The sequence below is a fragment of the Balaenoptera acutorostrata genome, chromosome 1 (genome assembly GCF_949987535.1).
Source record: "Balaenoptera acutorostrata chromosome 1, mBalAcu1.1, whole genome shotgun sequence".
Taxonomy (NCBI): Eukaryota; Metazoa; Chordata; class Mammalia; order Artiodactyla; family Balaenopteridae; genus Balaenoptera; species Balaenoptera acutorostrata.
In genome coordinates this window covers 91,414,971-91,433,218 of record NC_080064.1, presented here as the reverse complement: position 1 = coordinate 91,433,218, position 18,248 = coordinate 91,414,971, and the positions used below count along the sequence as shown (strand labels likewise).

The 18,248-nt window shown below is 32.5% G+C and overlaps 1 protein-coding gene across 1 annotated transcript in view; it reads left to right on the top strand.

Moving 5' to 3' along the window:
• Nucleotides 1–18,248, top strand: part of COL11A1 (collagen type XI alpha 1 chain) — a 214,494-nt gene that overhangs the window by 154,624 nt on the left and 41,622 nt on the right. The window contains exons 42-47 of the mRNA XM_007169509.2: nucleotides 5,916–6,023; nucleotides 9,905–10,012; nucleotides 10,947–11,000; nucleotides 12,109–12,162; nucleotides 12,661–12,768; nucleotides 17,526–17,579. Of these exons, the coding sequence (XP_007169571.1) occupies nucleotides 5,916–6,023; nucleotides 9,905–10,012; nucleotides 10,947–11,000; nucleotides 12,109–12,162; nucleotides 12,661–12,768; nucleotides 17,526–17,579 (486 nt within the window). The remainder of the gene's footprint in view (nucleotides 1–5,915; nucleotides 6,024–9,904; nucleotides 10,013–10,946; nucleotides 11,001–12,108; nucleotides 12,163–12,660; nucleotides 12,769–17,525; nucleotides 17,580–18,248) is intronic.

The window sequence follows — 18,248 nt, the reverse complement described above, 5'->3', positions numbered from 1 at the left end:
TGCCGCGCGGTGTGGCCAAAAGATAAAGTAATAATAATAATAATTTTTTAAAATCCCCTCATTGCCAACAGTTATTTCTCTAAAAATGAGGAGATTTAAAAAAATAAAATAGTGTGCTGGTAAAGGCCCTCTATCCCTACAACCACATTTCTTCCCCCTCCCCAGGAGTAGGAGTTAATATGGAGAACGTATATGGGGAGGGGGCAGACACATAGCTGCTAAAAGGTAAAAGTCCAAGATTTCACAGCTGTGCAACGTATCAGTCTTTATTCCTTTCCTATGACTCCTATTTCATGATTATCCCCTGATGATTCTCTCTTTTCCTCTTTATGTGCTATTATTCTTCCTGTTGTTGTCTCTCCTTTAGGATTTTATATGCCCGTCTTATCATAATTCCTACTTCTTCTAATTTTTTTTCCACATCCCATTCCAGAGAACCTTCTTTTCACTGGCTTTTTACTTATTTCTCAAACAAGGAACTGGACAAGTTTTTAGAAGGATTACACTTACTAACTGGGTCATATGCTATTCTTTTTAAAGTTAAAGCACACTTTCTCTATTGGAATCCGGTTAGACCTCAGGGGGCTATTATGACATCCAATCAGGATGAATCATGTAGAGAGATGGTGGTGGGATCAGTGACCAAAGACTGAGATATTGTAGGACTTTAACTTACTCATTCAGAATTTATGTTTTAAACTCTGGTCATGCTTGATATTTTATCTGAATTTTCAGCTTACCTGATCTCAAATACATGTAATCTGCAGAGTGAGAATTACCTCAAACTAGTTTTGCCATTAGGTCAACTTGGCTTTACAAAGAGAGGGGCAGACTTTTTTCTTTTTTTGCTTTCTACTTGTATAGCTCTGTTTATAAGAACTTGTGTTTATGTTTCTTTTCCTCTCTCTAGTGGGCTGCCTTCTAATTGAAAGCTGATGAAATGATTTCTCTGTTTACCCCTTTCCTTTACTTTACAAATGCTTCTCAGAATATGAAACACCCAGTGAACATAACAGAAAATATTTATCTGGGGTTCTCCTGTGTGTGAAGAGTTGGAGAAATAACCACTATTCTCATTGCTTCAAGGAAATAAACTGATGCTATTGACTTGTGTTTTACTACCATTGCAAGGTTTAGGGAAAAGGGCTGCAGAAGAGGATAAAGCTAACATAAACTTAAAGAGAAGTCACTAATTATAAAAATGTAAATTCCTCTCTTATAAAAATAAGTAAATGTCCAACATTCAGTTGAAAATAAGTGACCTATAGTGGTTGCTGTTTAGTATTAAAATAACAGAATACTTCATGATATTACGGTTGTTACAATTCCTGTAATTCCATACATACCTTCAGAAAACTTTTAATTTACCATGTGTCCATTGCTATTTAAATCACAAATTGGGGAAATATTTTTATAGTTTTTAGCCTCTTTTTCTCTGAGTTCTTTCCAGTTAAGCACTTTTGATGGGTAAAATATTTATCATTGCTATAGAGATGAGTATGTAAACAGTTTAAATTAGGATTAAAAATACTGTTTTGTGGGAAAAGCTCTACTCTTAACAGTATGGCCTTAGATATACCATACACATTCTAGATCTTAATTTTCTCTCCTATAAAATTTCACTTCTGCAATCATTTGAGATTGCATCTCTACTTTTAAAGTATGTAGCTGTTCATGTACAGTACTCCAACATCTGTTGCAATCATACTTTAGGACAGACTTTAGATGTATCAACACATTAATATCAGAAAAAAACAGAGGGCAAATTATTTCTGTCTCTATTATTGTTGGCGAGAAAATAGAGTCAAATAGAAGTTAATCAGTTTGTTCAAGATGGGGAAGCTAGTGGTTTCAGTGCTGAGAAGGAAAAGATCACACATACAGTTGACACATTTTCGTAGGGCTTGCTATGTGCCAGTAAGTACTCGGAGGGCTGAAGATCAATTTAAAAAACAAGCAAAAATTTTACCTTTGTGAGCCTATTATTATCCATTTAACCTATGTTTAAACCCAAACATGTTCATCTTAGATGTAATTGTTCACTTATCTGACAAATATAAAGCCCTCTGTTCTTCACTATAGCCAGTTATAGGACAATGCAATACATTCTATAACTATAACTGTCTAGCCTTTATGGAAAAAAAATGCATTTGCAGTGTGAGCTTCTTAAGGGCTGATACCTGCCATAATACATTTTGTATTCCCAGTCAATGTCACAAGAGAGTAGAGTCTCACTATATTTTTGTTAAATGTGTAAATGGGTTCTCTTTTTAATATTGGGTTTAAATTTTCATTTTTAATGGAATTTCCTCAATGATTCAATTGGGATTAAAGGATTCATAAGGCTTACTCTTAAAAGTTGACCTGGGAATATTTAAATAAGATCTGTATGTTGATAACAGCATGTGCTTAATCAGTAGGTATCATCAGAGATTTTCACTTTTCATTTATCGATGTATAAAATAAAATCACTGCAAAGCATGCTGTTATCAAAAGTATTTAGACTGTATGAATGTCAGAGAACGACTGTTTGGACAAAGGAGATAAGCATTGCCATTAATTCTTTTAAGTTTTCTCATTTTAGAAAGTGTTCAACCAATATGAGCTTGTTCTGGTAGAAGTGGTCTTAAATGGCTTCTGTTTCTTCTACTTATTAAAATTTAGCATAATATGTGTGAATTATAGTGGTACAAACAATCAGGGAATTTTTTCTTCACCATTTATGAAGTACTCTGTATTGCAGGAGGAAACTTTGTGTGAATCAGGGCACATGAGCTAGACACTGGGCCTTATGGCCGCCTTTACCTGAAAAGTAAATAAGTCGTACAGGAATTAAATTATATTGCATTTGTAAAGTACTTAGCACAATAGTTGTTTAGTAGTCTCAATAGTTGGAAAATAATAAATTTTCTAAATATACACATCTGCTTTCTAGTGAATTTCCTCTTTTATCATTCTGGTCTCATAGCTGTCAAGCTCAACACAGTCTAAAGTGATATCTTCCTCAGGTAGTCTTTGAAAAGTTGGGGTTTAAATTTAAAACAGGTTCAAAGAGAAAGGTTTCATGGCCTGACATATCAAAATTGCATCTCTTTTTGTATCACCAATTACAAATAAAATATTTCAGCACTTAAATTGGATGCTTAGTTTAGATTTGATAACACTAATGGGTAGTAATGCTTTTGTGAGATTTTACAAGTAAAATGTTAAAACGAAAATGTAATAGACCCACCCTTGTATGCACACTGATCCTCAAGAAATCAGATTTTCAGGTAAGTAGAGATTTATCTTTAGGGATGATAGAGTTTTCCTGAATAAAACAGAATCACCCTAGTCACACTGTATATTGTTTTCTGTTTATACTTATACAAAAAAAGAGTGCTTTCATTACTGAACTTTTTCTTTCTCTCTTTTCTGTTATTCAGAATTCTTTGCATTCCTCTCAATTTCAGGGTCCTTGCTCTCCTTCTCCTCCTCCTTTTAATCCTAGTCTTCCTCCTCCATTCTGTCTCTCTCTTTCTCTCTCACATTTTCCATCTTCCTCCCTCCCCTGCCCTCCTTCTCAGCTTCCAGGCTTCCTTTGTTTCTTTGCTGTCTCTGATAAGTAGAGACAAATCTTTGCATTCCTTCAACTTTTAGGGCTGCATTTCTTGAATACACTCAGAGGACTCTATTCTCATTTTTAATTTCTGCATTGGCCTCTGGAATCATTCATCCAAAGTCTGCCATCTGGTTAACAGTCACACCACTTGTGGTTGACTCTTTTGCATAAAATATTTTAATATTATTAAATTAAAAATAACATTTTGACAGAGGACAGATGTTTATTATTTAAAAAATACTAACTGAAGTTTTTCCTTTGTAATCTCTTCTTCTTTAGTATTTGAATTATGATTGGTAAAAATTTATTTTTCACAAAACTCTTAATTAATTATTATCCATCTGAACAATTCCTGAGTTTGTTTTTAAAATATATACTCATTATAGCTCAAAAACACCACTTTTTGTTTATATCAAGTTCAAGTGTCGTGATTTCTTTAACCATATTTTCGGTAAAGTTTCTTCAGATTATTTCCGTCTCCTATCTCCTAAATTAAAGATACCCTATAATTAAAACAAACATAACCGTGGTTCAATTAGTCCTAAAACAAAGAAAATGAGAAACAAAATCACTTTTCTAATGTTACTCTTAAGTTGTTCACAATAATCTCAAATCTATAGCCTATGCATTCATATTAATTGCTTTAATATTCAGACACCTCACAAAATAAAAAAGCACTCTATGTAGCTTGTGAATTTAGCCAGAAAAATAATGTCAAGAAATTACATAGTAAATATTCTTGTAATCCTTTGTAATCAAGGAATAGTTCAATAAAATTGAATAGGTACTACATTTAAAGGAATTCCAACTCAATAGCCCCTGGGAGTCATTGATGTCTTCATTAAAGAGAAGCAATGGTTGGCTTTGTGGAGAAAACACAGGGAGGAGTCCAAGGTCAGGGTTGCTCTTGACTAGTTCCCTGATTATGGGAAAGATAGTTAACTTCTTTGAGCCACAGGTTCCTCATCTTTAAGACTGTCATGCTACAGCTGCACCCAAAACGCAACGGAATCTTTCTGAGAATAAAATGACAAAATGAATGTGAAATTGATTTTTAAATTGTAAAGCACTACATCAATACAAATTGTTGTCATTATCATTGTTCTTATGTTCATATGTAGTTAGTTCTCTAGCTAATAAAAATAGAAATTAGAACAAAGTCAATAATTCATATTTGTATAATAAAATGACTTCTAATTACATAGGGAGAGTAATATTAGAAAATAAATGTGACAGTACTGTATTTTCCAGCTTTTATAAATCATTTCTTTGAGTTTTAAAATGATGATGTTATTATTTAGACTTCTTAATTATTAAGGAAAGCTGCTAATAATCATATTTTCTAATATTTCACATTAGTTCAATCCTGAAAGAAAATGATAAATTATAACTTAGCCACCCATCTAGGAATCTAATGCAAAGACAATATTCTTGTTACCTTTCAATAAATAAAATTGGAAATGGTAAATAGGTTATCTTTGACCTTTACATGACTTAGAAATCTACATTTGCATTTCTTTTATTCTTGCTTTAGAAAATGTTTTCTTAAATTGTTGATAGAGGTAATTAATATGAAGGCAGTATCCACACTTTTTAAAATTTTACATATTAGGTATTTTTAAAGCAAACTAATTGAAAATACATAGCCTCTATTTTGAAACTCAATTGGATGTACCTAGTCAAATGTGTATTATCTAGTTAGTGTTCATAATAAAACCCAATGGTCCCTACAGGATTCTAAGATGAATTTAAGGACTTATTTTCAGGAAAAAGTCCAAGCTCTGGGAGAGTGATTACTGAACTTTATTATGTAAAAAATTATATTTGTACCTCAAGGCAATGACAATTTCTGAACTCATTTTTAGGACTTTGAAATTGTGATTCAGCAAGTTTGAGGTGAAGTCCAGAAATGACTTTGAAAAATGCTAGTCTAGACAGTGTATCCTGCCAATCCAGAATAATACAGGGAGAAAATTGTATAGGAAGGTACTGTTGGATTTATGTCTTATAAAGCATTGTGAACAATTGTGAACACTTCAATGAAAAAAGAAAACATCTGTAAAATATTAAAGATATATAATTTTGAAATATTTTTCTTCTTATCAGGATGTCTTAACTTTAATATCTGTGCTTAATATTGGGGCTAGAATTTAATCTTTTAAATTGTGAGTACTGTTCCCGTCTGAGATCTTAAAATTGTCTAAAAGTGACTTTTATGTTATGTAAACTGTAAGATTTCACAGCTAAATAAGTGATTCTTAAGTGTAACTTTTTCCATCATTAATAACAAAATACCTTTTCTCCCCTGTGCTAGGGCTCACCAGGAGAACGTGGCTCAGCAGGAACAGCTGGCCCAATTGGTTTGCCAGGGCGACCAGGACCGCAGGGTCCTCCTGGTCCAGCTGGAGAGAAAGGTGCTCCTGTAAGTCATTTCACGGAGGAATATATTATACTGTCATCCTGCACAAGTTATTACTTTGTATTCAAGGATATTAGCTCTTCATAGTCCACTGCATTCTTTCTGCCTATGTGCCTGGCATATAAACCCACTTCTTTTTATATTTGTAATACAGAAAATTCATTAAATGAGATGACATTTTTCCACATTTTATGAAACCCTAATATCTGTGAGGGAGTTGGATATTATTAATGTGAAAGGCTTCTGATTTTGTTCCTTTTAAAAGATAAAATTGGACTTTTGATTAAAACCATACTTTGCTGCTTTATATTAGAAAAGGGTTCACTTTTCACTCCTCTTGTAGTACAACTTAATTTCCAATCACTTTCATGGTCTGTAAGTGAAACGCATAGAAAGAGGCTGCACTTCTCATGTGATTTGAGTTTTGATCTACAGCGAAAGAGGTGGAAAACATCTGGTCAATTATTTTATCTTATATTTATTTAATAATTATGGATATATTCTGTCCATTAGGTTTGTTTCATCATCAAGATTTCTCCCCTAATTTTGTTCCTGTTTTTGACTTAATCATATTCATTTTCTAAAACGACTAAAGCATTCTCTCATCCTCCAAGGCTAAAACACAAACTTGTTCAGTAAATATATATAAAAATTGCTGACCGTTGTATGCAAAAAATACGAGTTCAGTACTTTTGTGTATATGTAAGTTTTGACATATATTATCTAGTTTAAACCTATAATTTTCAAAATACCTTTTAATCACTAAGGCCTTAGTTTTAGCAAGATGAGTCAGATTTAGGAAGTTGCTTTCATTGTCCATTGACATTACTGTTTGTGATCTTGTTTAAGTATTTCCAAATTAAAGTGACTGTTTTTCTGTAATCCACTACCTTTTAGACACATTTAGAATATTAGAATAGGACCATATCGCCTGTGGTTAGAATTTTTTGGTGACAGAGAAAGCATTTTTAATTGCTGAGAAGTTTTTAAAGCAATATATTTCCAGCTTAGTAAATTTGTTGAAAAATTAGACATTATTTTCTGACATGTTAAAAGACAACTATAAAAAATTGTTCTTTGGCTCCTTCTTACAATTTCTATAATTTCCAACCAATCTCAGGCACTAAAGATTTGTCCATAAAACTTTTATAGTGTACTGTGCACTGGGAGGGCCCTTTCATACAAGTTCATTCAAAAATCCAGGGCACCCGTATATTGGCACAACACAATGAAGAATGTATACAGAGAAAACAGATATGCATTGCTTTGTATACCAATTGAGAATATACTTATTAGAGAAGCCAAGAATCCTCTGAAGATAATAAGTTGAAGGCTGGGTTTTAAATACCTTGACTTTATGAAGAAAAAGTAAAATATTGAAACAAAGACAAGAATATGGAAAAGTATTGAAAATGATAATAAATTACTTTATGATATAGAGGAGAAATTATTGACAGAAGCTCTTTTCAGAGATAAGATTTGGCCCGGGTTTTGTTGGTGATTGGTGGTATTATGAGGAGGGAGGGAAAGGAGAATGTTCTGCCCACCCGTTCTCTCTGTTATTCCCACCACCAACAAAAACTCCAAGGTGTTCGTTCCACTGTTCTTTTATTCAACAAATAATTATTGAGAGCAACTAAGTGCTGGACACAGTATTAGGTAGTACTTTTGAAGAAGTTATCTATCTAGGGATGGTAGCATCAAATGGTTATAGAAGTGTTGGGTGAAAATACCCATAGTCCTCCATGCAGAGGTTTAGTAAAAACTGATGGAGACGTTGGCTAAGATGTTAAGCAAAGTCTTTTACCTCTTCCTAAACCCAAATATAAATCTGATATAGTGGTATAGATTCCACACAGACCAGGATCAAAAGAAATAAACAGCAGGTGATTCCTGGCTAGAGATTATGTGTACTGTAATGAAGGCACAGAAGAATTAATCTGTCTTATTTACAGATACTCTCATATTAAAGGATTGATTTTTGGAGTTCAGTCTCTCAAGGAAATCCAAATTAAGGAGAAATATCTGAATCAGCTCATGTGTTCAAAATAGTGACACTGTGAATAGCACAGCACATTTTATGAGTGGAGATAGGTTTGAGACATTGCAATATTTAATTTGAAGGAAATAAAAGGTCTCCAGTGTGACATCAGAGGTATGTGTTAAATGATAATTATGGCATAGTTTTGAAAAATACAGTAAGATCGTATGGAACCCAATAAAGTAATAAACTTGTTAACTTTGTTTTATAGACATTTTGTTATGTTTGTTGTCATTAAGCAATTAACTAACTAGCCTTAAATGGCTACTCTGGGCCACAGGCCAGCGAGGTACAATGGAAAACAAAATCAGACAGCTTCTGCCCTCACACAATTTATGTCTGATGGGGCATTAGATCATAAGCAAAGAATCACTAAGTACCTGTATAATTACAAACTCTGGCTAACGATGTAAGGAAATGTACTGGTGTATGTCAGCTTATAACAGAGGGACCTAAGCTGGAATCAGAGCCTTTCCTTGGGTAGGGCATTGATGATGGAATGTAAAAGATGAGGAGAAATTAACTAAGTGGAGGGTCCTCCTAGGGGCATTCCAGGCTAAGTGAACAACATGTGCTCAGGCCAAGGGACAGGAAGGGTATGGCATCAAGTTTGACTAAAAAAGATCTACAGGGGTTGAAATATAGAGCGCAAGGGCAAGGGAGGCTAGATGCTGGTCCATAGGTAGAAGGAGCCCGGTAATGGTAGACCACAGTAGCAGCTTGGTCTTTACCTTAGGAATGGTAAACAAGTAAATTGACTACAGAGAATGTTGGTAAGATGATTGTCTCTCTGATTGCAGCACAGGGGATAGTTTGGAAGTAAGAATAGATGTGAGATAAGAAGGAAATATTTCAATAGTTGAGAGGAAGTCTACTAGTATTTTGGGGTAAGATGTTAATGGTGGAGATAAAGAGAAGTAAATATATTCAAGAGATAAAACTTAGTCATCGTAAAGGGACACGAGGTGGTGAGGGCCAGAGGGGTGGGGAGCAGGATAATGTAAATGCAGGAACTAATGACATGGATTCCCAGCTTGTGTAATGAGAGAAAAGATAGAACCACCAACTGCAATCAGGAATAACTTTGTGCAGAACTGATGAAGTCTTGCCTTTTAGGAAATCATTTATTTAAGCTCTGAAAGAATTTTTTGCCATCTTTATTAACAAGCCTATACTTTTTAAACTACACAATATAGTTAAATTTTAAAAGAGGAAAATAATGTCATTGTCAAAAAGTAAACAAAAAATTTTTAAAAGCTAACAGCCTTGTCATTTTGAATCAGTAAAAGCAGCATGGAAACAAAATATCAAAATCTAGAAAAATTCATGAAACATTGTTAAAAAATAGAAAAAGTCTACACAGAAAGCATATTATAAAGTTGGGTATACGAGCAAATGCATTTTATGGTTTTTGAGGCCTGATAGGCACTGCCCAGCTATTTCAGTAGCAGCACAGAAAAAGAGTAAAGGGTCAGTGAGTTTTCACAAACATCAAGCATCTGATTTATCAATATATAATGCTTGATTTGAAAATGTGTGATTGAAAGAAAACTTCCAAATTGAGTCTTAATTGTTTTTGTGACCCATAACTTGAGATTCATAAATTGTTAACAGTATTAGTATTCTTAGTCACGAAAGAATGTAGAGATCTTTTGTGTTATCATTTGCTACTAGGAAATAGCAATATATTGGGAAAATATATTTTGGGGGAAAATCAAAGCAATTTCCTTGTCAAATATGGAAGCCAGAGTATGACTGTTGTAGCTGTACTTAAAAATTGTAACAATAGCTAATTTACAGGTTTCTTACAGCAAAGTAATGACCTGCTGGATTTTCAATGCAGGGAGAAAAAGGTCCCCAAGGCCCTGCAGGCAGAGATGGAGTACAAGGCCCTGTGGGTCTCCCAGGGCCTGCTGGGCCTGCTGGCTCCCCTGGAGAAGATGGAGACAAGGTGAGTGCGCTTTATTCATGTTAGCGCGTCCTGTGAGAAATAAATTTTTTCTTAAGAATCCTGGATATAATCTCTTTTAAGATTAGATGTCAAATCTAAAGATATCTTTTCCAAAGTTTCAATACAGCTTCCTTGTGCTCAAAAGTTTTATTTTAGAGGTTGGGAATTATCGTTATCCCATGAAATAGTATGTAGGATTAAAAACAAGACAAGAACAATGGGAGTGAGAAAAAATAACAGATGCCAAAGTTGCTTATCTATTTTTAAATATATATGTTTCTGAAATAAACGTGAAGTTAATTTAATTAATTACTTGTATACATTTAGCTGTGGTGTCTTGGATATTGCAGAATTAAAATTTAAGAATGAGCTGCATACATATTTGATAATCCTATACTTCCCTATTTTTTACTAACGTGTAAGTAACGATTCTAAGCTCTTGATTTTGAATGTATAGCTGTGTTGTTGTGTTTGAACTGAATATTTTCTAATATTATTGTGAAATTATATAACAAAATTTGTTAACCAGTGCTCTGATAATGTGCAACATTTTAGCAGTTGGAAAACTAGGAGAAAAAATAACTGATTTTTGATTAATGTGCAATTATATTTTTATATAAATTAATGTATTTTCATTATTAGTTTATACTGGTAATATTTCAGACAAAATTGATTTTGTGAATTAAAAGTCCAGCTGCAGTATTCCTCAAAGTTCAGTTGACTTTTGTTTGTCTATATACTAATCAATATTAGAAATCAATATTAGTCAATACTAGAAAGTGAGAAGCAGGCTTTTCCAATTTAAACTGTGACATTAAATGTTAGCACATAATTACGTTAAAGTAAAATTTAATCATACAATGATAGTAATGACAATGCAATGGCAGGTATGGCATATTAGAGATAAACTTTAACTCAAATCCTTCAAATACAGGGTGAAATCGGTGAACCAGGACAAAAAGGCAGCAAGGGTGACAAAGGAGAAAATGTGAGTTTCCTACTTCCTATTGAGGGAGCATTATTCATTTAACTCCTTTTGGTGTTAACCATGGACATTTTTTCATATTACTATTCCCTTACCTCTCCGAAGATTATAATATCACTACTATATTACCTCTGTGGGAACTATTCAGTTTGAGATTCAGTCAATTTTAATAAAACCTCTTTTCAAATTATGTGTTAAGAAATGCAATAATTCCAACCCTAAGAGCCACAGAATGAGACTAAAGCATCAGCAATTTTACCCTTCATTGTTTTTGCATCGTTAGTTCAAATACCATATGGTTTGAAGACAAATAATATCTTAAAGTTGTTATGAAAAGGATTTTTGACCTAGTGGAAACCTGACAGGGCCTCAGGTACCCCAGTGGTCCCTGAACCACACCTCCAGAACCTATGCTTTAAGCACTCTTCCCACTGTGTGGCAGTTTTAAGAAAAAGAACAATCCAATCCAATGACTCTTTAGTGTCTTGATCTTTTATAGTGCCTGATCAGTTATTTATGTTGAAAAAAAGGACAGTTAAGAAGTAATATTTATGTATGTAAGACTCATAAAGCTATTGAAATCTACTGCTCAAAATAAGGAGTTCCAGTATACTTAATATATAATACTGAGTTTGCATGTGTTTGCATATAAAGAAAATTCTGAGGTTTCATATATCACTACTTTCTGTCATATAGAATTCCCCACATCCTATTTTTCATTTAGAAGATAGCATATGGATGCTTTTTTCATGTGCTCTTTCTGACACATACATATCTCATTAAAGAAATCTGGTATTTTGAAAATTTTCAAGTGTGAAACTTCAACATGATTTATATTAGCATAGAAATCCATTTTTAAATATCCACAACATTATAGTTGAGAATGCTTTCAATAACTGCCAATTTAAAATTGATTGCAAGTAGGCAAGTCTGAGTCTCAAGGAGTAAAATAAATAATGGTTGACTGCACTGAATGCAAAAACCTTTTATTTTTTTCCCCCAAGAAATGTAGAGATGCTTAATAGATTTTGATCAACCAAATGTTCTGCACATCATAGCTCAGGCTCCTCTGGCTTCAGTTTCAAAATTACAGATTTTTATCTCACCGCAGGGTCCTCCTGGTCCCCCAGGTCTTCAGGGTCCAGTTGGTGCCCCTGGAATTGCTGTAAGTATTCCTCTTTGTTCAGCAAATCTAAATCCTTACCGTTCTCTGATCAGATTTATGACCTGTCACATAACCAGTCGATTTCATGTGGTAGTAAGTTTGTATGCTTAACATTAAATCAAGTTTAAATTATCTAATGTAGCTAACCAAGCTGATCTTTATAAACAAAAAACACTGTGACTTCATTTGAAGATAGATAATAACCAGTTGAGAAGTACTTACTTCGTAGACAATTCTGAACATTATTTTCCTTTTTTAAATAACTTTTACTTCACTTGATATACGTGAGAAAATCAAAATCAGTCATATTCCAGAATCAAATAATGTAAGCAAAACAAACAATGGTATATTTGCAGCAGATAATGGAAATGTAACTTACTTTTTACTTGGTTACTTATAAATAGACTGATTAAATTAGAAATGGCTATATTTTTATGATGACTTGTAGCAGAATCATGATTCTTCCAGTTTGTGATCATTTTTATCGGTCTTTTCTAGGGAGGTGATGGTGAGCCAGGTCCCAGAGGTCAGCAGGGGATGTTTGGACAAAAAGGTGATGAAGGTGCCAGAGGTTTCCCAGGACCTCCGGGTCCCATAGGTCTTCAGGTAAGATGTTCTCTGAGTTGCACACCCTTGTCATTCCCACTTACTTTTCACACCAGGTTTTCTGGAAGTTGTAAAACAAAACAGCTTTCCTTCTTTCTATCTGGGAACTAGGGTACAAAGTTTAAGTATAATGACTGTTTTACTTAAATGTGTATCTGAACTTTAACTGCTTTTAATCAATTATTATTAATTTTTCTGAAGCTGCATCTGCCCTGGTTTCTGTTTCTGCAGTTTATTTAGCCCCACCATAGGTATAACACCCCTTTTCTTCATCCTCATTGTATTTGGAAAATGAATGACAACCTTCTTTAAGTGTGACAGTTAGAAGCAAGATGTTAGAAGCGTTCTTTCACACATCTCACAGCAAGAAAATTAGTACTCCAGATGGCTAGCAAAAACTAAAAGCCTTTTGAGAAATAGCAAACTGTCCATCGCAACTATTAACAGAAACTGCCAACAAGAAATGTTAAACAATAATAGGTAAAATAAACAAATTAACAGTAAATTGGTCATTTAAAATAACTTCTTAAATTTAGATTTATAATTTGTATTTTATGAAACACTCAGGGGAGGAAATATTAAATTGTAAAACATTGTAGGCTAAAAAATTTTCATTCAAATATGGCTTACAACTGGGTTCTTAGGCAAAACATTGCATAGTAGACATCTGTTCTGAGTTGTTTTTCCACTCTTCCATGTGATGTTAACTGCTTCCTACAAACTTTGGAAACGTCTGATTTTCTTCTCCCACTTGCTTATTCAATACCTACCTAGTGATCCTCTAAAAGATTATAAAATTTTGTTTTAAATGCTATTTGGGTGCCATGTGAATATTAGTTATGCCACATTAGCAATTTTAGAAATGATTAAATTAAATCATCTAGTTCATTGTACTCAAAATTTTGTGAAGTTGTGGAAAAGTAAGTAAAAGTTGAATTTGTATAAATTTAATTTTTATCTCTATTTTCATAAGTAAAGTCATAGAATATTGGTTTTTAATATTAACTAGCTTATTGTATATATACAAATTATACTGTAAAAATATAATTATATTATCATAACAATTATTGTTATAACACTCAATGGATGTCTACCAGTGAACAGGATGTTACAATTTTCTACTTTTTTTAATGCCAAAATAATTATTTTTCAACTTGGAAAATGTAAAAACTTCATTTCATATTTGTGTTTAGCCCTTTTATACTTGTTAGACAATAATAAATAAGCAATCCTGAGTAGTATATATCAGTATGTATGAGAAGTACACATATTTGAAAACAACAAGGTATTAAAAATTAGATTGCCAATGGATATATTACCACTCATTTTCTGCTTTTTCAGTTAACTGATTATTCTGAATTCTATAAGGTTGTAATTTAGAAATTTAGTTATCATGATTAAAAAAGATGCCTTGTAGCTTATATTTACAAGATATTATATTAAAAAAGTCTTCATTTCCACAGAGTGAGAAATGTCCTCTTTGATGAGGATGACTCAGTAAATCAGTTCCCTGAAAAATTGATTATATTTTTCCCACAGCTACCTCTTTAAATCAGGAATCTGAAAAGATGCTAATGTAATTAACATGTTCACAATCACATCTGCATCCTTTAATTGAGTCTTCATGGCAGAATAGATATTAGCAATTATAATAGACAAAAATAATAATAATCTAATATTCTGTTTAAATGACTTGATTTTTCATTTCTATGTTTATTATTTGTCTGCATATGAAGGAGACATATAGAATGAGAGTTCTTGGTCTGAATTCATTTTTTTATTTCATCACTTATGTAGTAAATGATTTTAAATTGACAGACCTTAAAAGAGTCTCTCCATGCATAAATTACTCCCTAGGAAAGAGGTAGGACATGTGAAAACTGATTAACACTGGAGTGCAATTTTGCACGTTTAGTTCCTGCAACAAGAGAATTTGACTCATTATGTTTCTATTAATTTTAATAATAAGAACATTCTGTCTTAACTCGAACTATAATCAAACTTCATAAAAAATAAATATTTAAATATTTTTCTATTGAACTAATATTAGGAATAATCATATGCGCAAATAAAAGATGGAAATGTAGACTGGGCTTGTTATAGAAATAAAAGACAACTATGAGCAATATTTATATACCATTCAATTTGGGGATGCACTCTGTACTAAATCAGATGCACTCTGTACTAAAAGTGGTGGAAACCTGTACAGAAGATAAGAAATGTGATTGTTAATTTATACAGTGTTTATAAGAACTTAATTATGTTTAAGCTGTAATGCTTACTACTTAAGGAAATGGACAAACTGAAATGTTTATTTCATCTGTGTTAAAAATCTACTTGTCTGTTAAGAATTTGAGTTCATGTGTATCAATGAATTAGAATCTCTTAGGTTGTGGATCTTGGAAACTAAAATTTTAGGGATCTCTTTCAAATAATTTTTAAGCAGGCTAAAATCAGAAACACTACCTGGCTCTTTCCTCCCAGGAAACTTACTAGGAACTTCTCTAGTAATTCTAGAAGCTAGCATCAGATGACGATAACTATTTGGGAAGTACATATGATAGGCTATTTTCCTAGACATCTGACTGATATATGAGAAAAAATAAATGACATTCTGGTATATGTTGTTCATTATAAATCAGTAATTAAGATTTCCTCATAAAAATGAATATATGGAACATTAAAAAAAGTTTACAAATATACTCGGTAAAGTACCCTCTCTCCAAAATGAGAGTCATATGGAATTAGTAGGTCACAAAAACAATTTAGTGGGTTATTACCAGCATTAAAAAATGAAATATAACAGGATAAGGTAAAATAGAATAAAAATATCAAAGATCATCATCTATCCATTCAAGGTAAGTATTACTTTTTGAAATCCGTGTTTCAGCTATTTTACATGTGCATGTTTACTAGGTAATAAGTAAAATATATTTATTACTGTGGGTTTTAGTCAAATACTTTGTAGCCACTGTGTGTAGGACCAAATCAATAACTTTACTAAAATATCAGTAGAAATGTAGAGCTTATGTAGTGTGTATTTTTTATTTCTTAAATAGATTATATCTGACATACTATTGTAAAAACGTTTAAATATGTATAAAATGTATGATTTATATACATAATGGTAACCCCAAAAACATTTTAAAAATTAAAACAATCCATAATTCTACCATATTAAAACCTATTACCACTTTTACTATTTCTGTCCAATAGTCATCATACCTATTTTAATACATATTTCACAGTTAAATTTATAGTATACATTTATTTATATTTGTATTTAATACTTATCATAAGCATTATTCATATTTAGAATATTAGTATCATAATTAGAGTCTTATAATATTCCATTAGTTTATATAACCAAATTTATTTAACTATGTTTTCTTATGATTTAACATCTGGAATAATTGAGAATTTTAGCTTTCATAGCTAGTGTTACAAGAAACATCTTATTGCATGTAGCATTTCCTGTTGATTTATTTTCTTAGAATTCATTCATTCATCATTAATTCAACATTTTATTAAAATCTCAGTTTTTCCCTGGTCCTCTGCTTATTGTTAGAGATAAATAATTGACACCTGAAATAGCACTGCCCAGTGAGGATAAGTATGTAAACAACTGGTATAATTGTGTTTTTAAGTGTACATTTGAATATGTACAAAGTATCATTGTGATATGAAAGAGGAAATATAAACAGCTCTGCATGGGGGAACTAGTCAGGAAGAGCAAGAGGAAGTAAAATAATTTTTCCATAAAAACGGGGCCAGGTGAAATTTGTGTGCAGCTGCTCTGAGTTTATTCAGTAGCACAAAACCTCTCCTAAAGCACTTACACTGCAAATGAATGTAAAGGAAATGGATTGAGAGAATAAAGGAAGTGTAATATATCAGATCTCATGGCCTATGAGTTTTTAAAATTCAGAAGTGGAATTAACAGATCAAAAGTTCAGAAGAGGGCTTCCCTGGTGGCGCAGTGGTTGAGAATCTGCCTGCCAATGCAGGGGACACGGGTTCGAGCCCTGGTCTGGGAAGATCCCACAGGCCACAGAGCAACTAGGCCCGTGAGCCACAACTACTGAGCCTGAGCGTCTGGAGTCTGTGCTCCGCAACAAGAGAGGCCGCAATAGTGAGAGGCCCGCGCACTGCGATGAAGAGTGGCCCCCACTTGCCACAACTAGAGAAAGCCCTCGCACAGAAACGAAGACCCAACACAGCTATAAATAAATAAATAAACAAATACTTTAAAAGCAAAAAGTCTATTAATTAAAAAAAAAAAGTTCAGAAGATATTTGTAACCCTGGATATATATTGGATGGAATATTTATTTTTGAAAGAGTTTTGACTATACCTAGCTATAAAATCCTTTCTGGATAAGGTGTTTTAAAATAATTTGGGACCAGATTTTTCCAAAAAATTTTTACAATGGTAGTTCCATATACTACTCATAAAAGATGGAGAAAATGATTTAGTATTCATAAATTCCCAGACCAAATAATGTGCTTAGTTCTTGTAACTGAAATCAAACAGTATATTATGCAAAGCATAAATTTTATTAGTGAATGTAGATATAAGATTCCATCATATGCAGTCAATATTTGCATTATAAGTATTTTGACAAATGATAGTTTGACTCAATTTCCATGTTCTTATTTAACTTATATTTAATTTTTAATTCTATATTAGAAATTAGCCAAATATATGTTTTTAAAATACATGAATGACTTTTATTGTTTTCTACTATATTTTCTTAGGGTCTGCCAGGCCCACCTGGTGAAAAAGGTGAAAATGGGGATGTTGGTCCCATGGTAAGTTTTTATGTTTTAGAATTGATGTATGCTGTGAATTTCCACATTACTAACATCTTTCTTAAGGTTTATTAGTATGAACAAAGTAGCCCTAAAGACTGTGACTTTTCAGATTGATGCCTCCCTGATTCTCACCCAAACTAGCATCTGCCACTATTGAAGTCTCCCCCCCCAGTCTTGACTAATTCTCTATCTTTTCTCTTTCTCACTTTGGAGTAGTGTTTTATACATATATGGTATTCTTTGGTTGATGTATTGTTATATATTTTTTATTTCAATGTGTATTTATTGTTGAAGTGTATATAAACTGCCACGCTTCAGCTATTTATTAGTCTTTAGCTCTGGACTTTGATGTGAAACAGGTAAATAATAGATAATAGTTACACAGGATTTAGATAATTAGCAAATGTTAACACAGTATTAAAAATTAATTGTACTTTGAAACAAATTCTTAATTTAATAAGGAATTCTGTCTTAATCAGAATTCTATAACATAAAAATTTGCATTTATTGATTCTGGCTTTCTCTTCTAAGTTTAAGTCTAATAATTCAACTAAAAACTTGAAATACATATATTTGTTGATTGAGCACTACCTTGGTTAAGGAAACAATTAGCCAAGGTCATTGAAATCTATAATGAAATGTAATGAATACATTTCCTAATTGCTC